Source organism: Chironomus tepperi, unplaced genomic scaffold (genome assembly GCF_022539635.2).
Source record: "Chironomus tepperi strain 1889 unplaced genomic scaffold, CSIRO-AGI_Ctep_v1 contig_364, whole genome shotgun sequence".
NCBI lineage: Eukaryota > Metazoa > Arthropoda > Insecta > Diptera > Chironomidae > Chironomus > Chironomus tepperi.
This window is the reverse complement of record NW_027226486.1, coordinates 3929682-3939106: the sequence shown is the minus strand read 5'-3', so window position 1 is coordinate 3939106 and position 9425 is coordinate 3929682. Positions and strand designations below refer to the sequence as shown.

General features: G+C 30.0%; 2 protein-coding genes across 2 annotated transcripts; both read left to right on the top strand.

Moving 5' to 3' along the window:
• Positions 1 to 66: 66 nt before the first annotated feature.
• Positions 67 to 916, top strand: mRpL30 (mitochondrial ribosomal protein L30). The gene is made up of 2 exons (XM_070646925.1): positions 67 to 387; positions 453 to 916. The coding sequence occupies exons 1-2, from the start codon at positions 103 to 105 to the stop codon at positions 738 to 740; spliced, it is 573 nt and encodes a 190-aa protein (XP_070503026.1). The 5' UTR covers positions 67 to 102; the 3' UTR covers positions 741 to 916.
• A 497-nt stretch (positions 917 to 1413) lies between these two features.
• LOC139095512 (leucine-rich repeat-containing protein 70-like) lies at positions 1414 to 7400 on the top strand. Its single transcript, XM_070646885.1, has 4 exons — positions 1414 to 2222; positions 3421 to 4368; positions 4649 to 4809; positions 5162 to 7400. Exons 2-4 carry the CDS (start codon positions 3562 to 3564, stop codon positions 6297 to 6299), a joined length of 2106 nt encoding a protein of 701 aa, XP_070502986.1. The 5' UTR covers positions 1414 to 2222; positions 3421 to 3561; the 3' UTR covers positions 6300 to 7400.
• The last annotated feature ends 2025 nt before the right edge of the window (positions 7401 to 9425 follow it).

Here is a 9425-nt window from a genome sequence, read left to right as displayed (position 1 = left end):
CAGGTTGTTCAGCATGGTAGTTGGTTCTGATCCGTGAGAAAATTGACGAATCCACAGTCAGTGATTTTGTCAGTTCAGAAAATTGTAAATAAAAAATTGAAAATGTTTAATTTTCAAAAAATTCATAGATTTAGCAATCTGCTGGTTAATTCAGTTAGATATGCTGGTAGATATCAGTCAAAACATAACAAATCAAAGCTGTACAAGGAAGGTGATAGCTTAAAAATCGAGAATTACATTCGTTTTTATCCACGAGTAAATGGCACGAGTATTGAGGATGTTAAAGTCGCTGATCCACCTAAATTATTCAGAGTTACAAGAATTAAGAAGATTGCTGGAAATCCACATTGGGAGAAGAGAATTTTGAGAGATTTTGGACTGTTTGATGTGAGTTTTTACAATTGTCGCTGGATCTTATTCAGTTCCTTTAAATTGTTTCATTAATCTTGCAGACAGGAGCAGTCGCAGTTGTCAAAAATATCCCTGAAAACAATCAGCGACTGTGGAAAGTGAAGCATCTCATAAAGGTTGAGCCGATTACCTTCCCATACGGTGAACCATCCAAAGAAGATGTCAACTACTCGTTCCTTAAGGAAAACGGAGAATGTGTAGTCATTAAGAATGTCACAGCTTTAGAACAGCGATTAGAAGCCACAGATAAATTCGAGAAGGATAATAAACAGCTTGATGGAGAGATTCTTCGAAATGATACACGAATGAAATGGCTTAATAATTATTAATTATAGTGGATTTATCAATTTAATAGAAATGTTTAATAAATTAAATACTAAAAAAATACACAAAAAAGAGCTGTCAAATATTATGAGCTGACGAGAAATTATTACCCGCATTCGGATAGAGCAATTTGTTACATCCTCGTTACATTTGAGGAATTATGGGAACCAACATAAATTCTATGTAAAAAATAACGCTCAAAAAGTACCCTAATAAGAAATGATATTAAAAAATGTTGCAGTATGAAGGTGGTTAAAGCGCTTTTTTGTGGGTAGAGCAGTAATTAACACATTTTTGGATTTAATTTTTTAACGGCTTTAACAATTTGAAATTTTCAGCAGTTTTGGCAAATTTTAATTCTTCAACAGTTTTGTAAAATTTAAATTTTTCAGTAGTTTTGTAAATTTTAAATTTTTAACGGTTTTGTAAAATTTGAATTTTCCTGGGATAATTCTGGAATTACATTTAAAAAACATAAAATTCCTTAATTATCGTACATTGAATGTTTACAGCATGTATATAGTAATAGACATCAAGCCATAATAAACCCAATGGTACGATTCCACTGAAAAACACAGCACACAACATAATCTAGTACAAAATAGCTCTAAGCTCATTGGAAATTCATTGGAAGTTTCTAACAAAAAAATTGAATTAAAAAATAGTTCACATTGAAATCTCGCATAAATCAAATAAGAAAGCAAATATTGAGCTATATTGTTCGATTTATTCATTAATCAGATTCTATTTATCGGAAGTAAAGGATACTGACTTTCATTCAGTTTTTCATACTTCCAGTTGACTGGAAATTTGTTTATATACCTAAATAGCAAAAAAATTTGTCGATGAACAAAAGACTCTCCGTGAAAAAATTAAAAAACTTTGTGAATTTAACTAAATTAATAACATAAAAGTGTGTAAATAATTGCCCAACTGGATATAGAATACGATAATAGTGAATGTGATCAAGTCTGAGTATGAAAAATGTGAAAAATCTTTAAAAATAGTAATGCACGTAAAAATTCATAAATCAAATTGCATTAATTTTACAATTTACTGTGCGAAAAGTTGTATTCTGTGTTTTTTGTGAAAATGTAGTGCTATTAATTCTAATTAAATTTTAAAATTGTGTTTAACAAAGGGTATATTAAGGATATAATGAAGTACTTAACATGAAAAAGAAGAGAAAAAGTGCAAAAATTATTAAGTTAAAAATGGTGAATTAGAAAATATGAGGAAGAAAAAATGTGAAAGTACATTTCATTTAGCTTAGAATTAGTGAAAAATCATGGATGTTGGATATATGAGCTAAAATAAAAAAATAAAAATATTATTAAATGCGAGGATATTGCTGTAAATGTGGCAACAATGCAGTGTTAAAAGACATTTGTTAATAATGTAATGGAACATAAAAAAAAACACACAGTAGAAAGCAGCAGAATTTAAGCAATTACAATATCTAGATTGGATACATATTTTCATTTACTGTAAGTAAAGTACAAAAAGAATGCTTAAAAAGCAATAACTTTTTTTTAATGTTTGAGTGCAGCATGTATATTATTAAGCATTCATAGATATCTATCGGAAATGCATATTCTCTTTCTATATTTTTTATTATTTTCTTTAAATTGAAAAATATCGATTTAAAAATAAATTAATTCTTCACAATATTTGAATGAAATGAAAAAAAAAAAATAGAATATAAATAACAATATATGACTATATCACGCAGAAAAATAACATGAATATGTGAAGACTATAGAGAAACCCAATGAGAGATAAACCCTGCTGACTAATTTTTTTGTGAGTAGGCTGTATTATTATGAAAATATAAAAAAATACAAAAATACAAAAAAACTTGTTAGAAAGCATTAGATATATAGCAAGAAACAATGAATTATGATGATCTATCCAAGGAAGTTATATTCTTCTGTAAATAGCTTATTTGTTCATAATTATGTAAATTTGAATTCAAATAAGTGTATTTCTTTTCATATTTCATTTTTCCTTCCACTTCTATATCGTTACTAGTGCGTTTAATCCGTTCGGAATGACAATTCAAAATGCTAATTTTGATGCCTGGTGGGTGACATGACTTTAAAGTCAGTTGGATGTCTTGAAATTCATATATGTTAATCCATCTAATTTGCCTAGATCTTTAGATCCGATGAATTTATTTTTAATCCATCAGATTTAAACCTGGCAATTTAATTCCTGAATTAAGTCGACATAAATAGACTTAATTTCTCAAATTAAGGCATAATTATAATGATAGGTTCAATTTCACAAAGAATTTCGCCAACAGGCAACGCAAATTATACAATTATCAATATAGTCATATATTTAAGAAACCCAGAAAATCTAAATTGCTTCTTTGAGAGACCACAACGAAAGTAACGTGGTGAACAGCTTTATAGTGCTAAAGTATAAAATATTTATTCATTTTCTCATGTATTTTTCGTGAAAATTTCATTTCCTGCGGTTGTCAAAACTTGCCTCAAATATAAATCATGTTAGTAACCGTCACAACTGTCAGTATTTTGATGTTGGGCATTGCTCAATCGTGAAGAACATCCTGCACATATTTGGTTTGGTCTTGACTGATCGACTGTAATTTTAACTAATTTAATTTAATTGATTTTAATCGTCATAAAAACAATAAAAAAAAAAAACATTTTTTTCTAGATTAAAAGAAATGAGAGCCACAATGAGTCGTCATGCTACATATTGAATCATCGCGGCGCAATAAAGAAAACAAATTTCATTTGAAATCATGCAATAAATATCAAATAAGATAAGACACAAAAAAAAGAGTACACACAGAAAATGGATTTATTATCAATAATGAAATCAACGACAACAAAGGCTACGACGACAGTAATTTTAATATCAATTCTTGTAATCACAAAAGCAAATGGATTTTGTCCATCAAAATGCATCTGTGATGGTGATTTAAATAATTCAAAAGCAAGATGCATTGGTGCAGGCCTTGATGTTGTGCCAATACAATTGAATCCAAATGTTAAGCACATAAATCTAACAGATAATAAAATAGCTACAGTCTATTCAACGCTATCCTTTTATTATATGTTGGAGACTTTAGATATATCCAATAACGCACTAGAGACATTGGGAACAAAAAACTTTATTACACAAGAGAATTTGCGGAAACTTTTCTTGCAAAGAAATGTGATCAAGAAACTTAATAAGGAGACATTCAAAGGAATGAATAAGCTAGAAGTTTTGGATTTGGGATATAATCAAATTAGTGACATAGATCCACTATCCTTTAGTGATTTAACACGATTGACATTTCTCGATTTAACGAATAATAGTCTAATAAGCATCGAAAATGGTGTTTTTCAAAATCTCGGCAATCTTCATACACTTTTATTAACAAATAATCAATTGCTGAGCATTTCGCATGCTGAAAATTTTGAATATCTTCGGCGTTTACAAACGTTAGACTTATCTGGTAATCTCATAAAGCAGATTAACAATAATAGTTTTCAATATATGAATCACATGCAAGTCCTTTATTTGAACGGAAATATCATAGACAGCATCGATTTATTGGCTTTTGATGGATTAGTACAGCTGCAACATTTAAATCTATCCGATAACAATCTAACAGTAAGTTGAACACTTTTTATTTACTTTGTTGGTAATTGTCCAGGAAGCGCATTTTCTGGCATGGAATTGATATTATGCTGACTGTTGAAAAATAACTGTCAAAATTTATTTGAAAAATAACGGTCAAATATAATTTGAACGCAAATTGAACCAGACATGACTGAAAAACAGACAAACTGACATCAAGTATACAGCAACAATATTCAATCCATACGGAATTTGCGCTATAAATGACTATACAGCATATGCCATCATTTCTAATGATCTATTTTTTCAACAGAGCGTGCCAACAGACCAACTTTCCAAATTATCAAATTTAACACATCTCTCGTTGAGCAGCAACTTTATAGAGACTTTACAACCTGTCTCTTTTCTCAACTTATTTCAATTGCGTGTTTTACAACTGGATCGGCTTATAAACTTGATCAGAATTGATTCAAGGTAACCACATTATTAATTGATTTATTATTTACATATATTTTGCATTTGGGACGTGATTGATATCTTGATCGACAGAGATGGGAATGGAATGTTTGAAGAATTTATGTCGAGTCCGGTTGAGATGGCTGAAATGTTGATGATATACAGCCGGATTAAAATTTAAATTCAACTGGATTAATTTAATTCTCGAAAAATAGAACTAAATTCGTGACAATCCAATTCTCAACTCTGAAACGTTTCAAACTCTATAGCAATATACAGCTTAATAGAAAATAAATACTCACTTCAATTTCATTTTATTCTTCTTTTTTTCTCATTTTCCTCTTTTTTTTCGTTTTTTTGATTTTTTTAGAGCTTTTATCGACAATGTGAATTTACAAGTACTTTCAATGAACGACAATGAGCAATTTTCCGACTTACCTGTGCACTTATTTCATGGAAATTCAAACTTAATGGAATTATCTCTAAAAAATAACAACTTTTATCAATTGGATGCTGTTCTATTACCGCTAGACCAATTACAAAAACTATCGTTAGCAGACAATCCATTTGTTTGTAATTGTTCATTGATTTGGTTGTGGCGTTTAATCAAGTCATCGACGGTGACAACAGAAGAGGAGATTGAAATGGGTAACAATAAAAGCAATTTACTCATCATTGATAAAGACAGTATTGGTTGTGATATAATAATTAAAAATGACGATAATAATGTAAAAATAATACGTAAGATGCTTTTAGATATGTCTGAAGCAGATATCTCATGCCCAACAAATATTCTTACCATTATAAGTGTCATTTTGACTGTAATTTTTATAGCTATAATTTGCATAAGTATACTTATTATTATTAAATGCTCACGTTCATCACAATTAAAACGAAGACAACAGAAATTTATAAGTGATGAACGTCAAAATATCGGTGAGCTAATAATACCTCAAAAAATTGATAAGTATGAACTTGAACGCTATTTAGCGGAACAACAACAAAATGCGCAACATTATCAAATTGGCCATAATCCGCAGCAACAGCATCACACAATTAATTCTAGTCAAAATAATAAGAATCAATATATATTCCAACCAAACTCAATGGAATATCGGTCATTAAAGAAATGGGATCAGACGCTACCGTCACCATCAACAAACATTCATCCAGCTTCCACAGCTTCCTTAACGATTAAGCCTAATCATAATAGCAGCATTAAAACATCAAAAAGAAATCATCCAGATGTTTTTAATAGTTTTATTAATAAGAATCCTTACAGCACTGAGGACGATAACAATCTATCTAAAATAAGCAATAATTTCGATGATAATGACAATGATCCGGAAGATCATTACGAAAATTTTGATGATAATTTTCTCCGAGGTATGAGTCAAACGATGAAAACTCCCTCGACGATGCCAATTGCAAGTACATTTACTGGAACGTCTGGTAACAACAGTAAAAATTCACAAAATCTTTCGAAACCACATATTGTCTACGTATGACTTGATACATACTCTAATGTCAAATTAATATATTAATTTAGTTATTTTTTTTTTTATTATACAATGGTTAGGCACTTGTGGATTAAACCTGAACAAAAATGTGACATGATATTCATGAATAATTTATATTTATATGTATTATCTTGAATCTGCTGTTCAGTGTTAATCCATCAGTGTCAGCGCCTTGTCTATTACATCAGTTGCTTACAATCTTAGTCTATATCTTGTTTCAACGGTACTATTTTAACTTATTTGGTGCTCATTTTTTGGGCTAAGTTAAGAATCTGAATTTTTTACCCATGTGCAGCTTATGATTTTACTCGTGCAATTCATTCTTAACAAGCTTTAAATTTTATATTTTATTATTTTTTTTTTTCTCATAAAATCTCAAATTTCTAATTTATTTATTATTTTATTCCATTTCTAAAAATAAGAACAATTTTTGCCCTTTTTTGAGAATTTTAATTTTTAAAGGAAGATGAAGGTATTATTTACATGTCATTTTCTCACAGCTGTAAACTTACCCTAAGATTTTTAAATTCAACAAAAAATGTTAACATACACATGCACAAAAAAACTAATGAAAATTGATCAAATCAAAAATTTATACTTTTTAATCGTTCTTAAAAAAAAGCGTGCAAAAATATCAAAAAAATAACGTCTGTCTGTAACTATTAAGGATTTTTACTATTTTTTTGTTAATCATTGAGGGATTGTTTCACTAAAAAGGAAGTGTCTCAAGTGTCATTTGATTTTAACACACTTAAGAATTGTCGCTTTGACATATTTAAGAATTGTCGGAACTCGGAGTCGACATACATTTTTATCTCGACTAGACTCAAATCCTACAAAATGAAAATCAAAAAAAAAAAAAATAAAAAAATAAAACCGAGTCTATTCTGAGTTCTGATAAAATTCCGTTGGCACATGAATCTTACAATTCAGTTGCTGTAGAATTGACTTGTCTTAAATTAATTTTTGGACTGTTTCTAGATATGTATCTCTAGAATCAAGTTGTGCGCAACATGTATGTTGTGGCACAACTTGGTGGGAAACTTGGACTGAAATCGCACACAGCTTCATCCGAACCCGTACACAGCATACAGTTCATACCATTTCTAAGAATTTTGGTGTCACACTAATGTGTCGCGGAACATATGTTGCTCACCAATACTCTAGATTAGTGGTGAACAACATGTGTGACACGACACACTAAACATTTGTGACACGACACACTAAACATTTGTGACACGAAACACTAAACATGTGTGACACGACACACTAGTGTTGAAAAAGCCATAAATCGGATGCTTTGTGGCGGCTATAATCGTAATCTACTACCAAGATGTGCCGTGGCACAACAGTGATTTCGACAACACTGCTCTAGATCAATATTGGGCAACCTGTGTGCCGCCAAAAATTCTTGAAAATGTCATGAACTGTAAGTCGTGTACGGATTCTGTTGAGGCTTACCACGAAGATGTGCCGCAACACACATGTTACCCACAACTGCTCTAGATAAAAAAAAATCTCTGTGCAGTAAAAAATTAAAGTCTTTTTTGGCTTTGTTCCTTTTAAAAACTTCATCGTTACACAATTGCAATGCCGAAAATGCTGAAAGAGTAAACAGTAAAAAAATTTCAAAAAATAGGCAATCAATGGTATTAAGGGATTCAATTATCAATGATTCTTTAGAGCTTTAGCGAAGCCTTTTATCAATAAAGCAATGTTGATGAATGGAATTAACAGCCTATAAATTCATGCAAGTAACAACAATTCATATTCTATCAAAAGCTATACTCGCGAGAGCTGCAGAACAGAATTTTTTGTTGTTTTAAAATCCAATATGTGGGTAGAAACTTTAATTAAGATTTAATATCAGTCAACCGTAAATTTTGCTTTTTAAGCATTTTTGAATGTATGTACTGAATATTGGATATTGAATTGAAATTCATATGTTCTTTCTATTTTCGAGGAAAATTGAAATTTATGTGAAAATAGGTCAAGATGAATTTGTTCTATTCTATTTGATTTTGATTTCGTAATATTCTGGGTCACTTCCTTTGAAAACCTTAGGAAGTTGATTGCTTTTCTCGAATCCCACAAGTTGATCCAATGAATACCACAAAATCATCAATCTCAAATCCAATACCAGGACGGCTTGACTCTGGAAATGTGTCAGATTTAAACCGAATCCAGTATCAAGTCATGGTCACGGCGGCCTATGCATTTGAATTAACCAGAGCTCGTTGAATTAACCAGTTGACTCGATTTATATATGGAGTCGAGTCAACTTTTTGATCCAAAATCTAAGTCGACCTTGAGCTCTGGAATTAACTTTCTCTATTTATTTAACTAAATTATTTAATTTGAATTCTAACGTATTTTTGCAATTCAAATTTCAAAAGCTTCCAATTTTCTAAATTGCAAAGTTACAGACAGAGTTGCTAAACAGGCTCCTGTCACAGGCAAAAACCGTACAATTTAATGATAATTTGTATGGTTTTTCTTATGAAGTCATTCACATTATCAAGAAATTGTACGGTTTTTGCCTGTGACAGTTGCTTGTATTGCAACTCTGATTGCAGACATCAAAGTCGACTTAGATTTTATAAGACCGAATTTTGATAATCAACTCGATTTGATATGAATTTCAAGGCAACTTTGAGCTCGAATGATGAATTCTAATTTTAGATTGTGCTATATTAAGCTTGAAGCTTGAGACAATCCCGTTTAGTGAAACAAAAACAATTTAATTTGCCTAAAAACAAAGGAATTTTAACCATCGTGTTCGTACTAACCTAGAACAAAAAAAAAAAGAAAAACTTGTAAGACAATTGTGAAAAAAAAAATTTTTAAAAAACTTTTTTTTATTACAGTCATAGATATAAATTTAATTAATTAAAAAACAGGAATAGTAAGAAGCAAAAAAATCCTAATTTTGATGAAAACGAAGCGCTACTGAAACTCGCTAATTTTATTTATTTAGTTTTATTTTATTTCATTTTCAACGAACAAGAAGACATTTAATTAAATTTAGTTATTTTAATAGTTTAAGTTTGTCAAAAAAATGATTATTAGACATATATAAATAAAAAATAAGTTTTACTTATTGAGGTAAAAAAA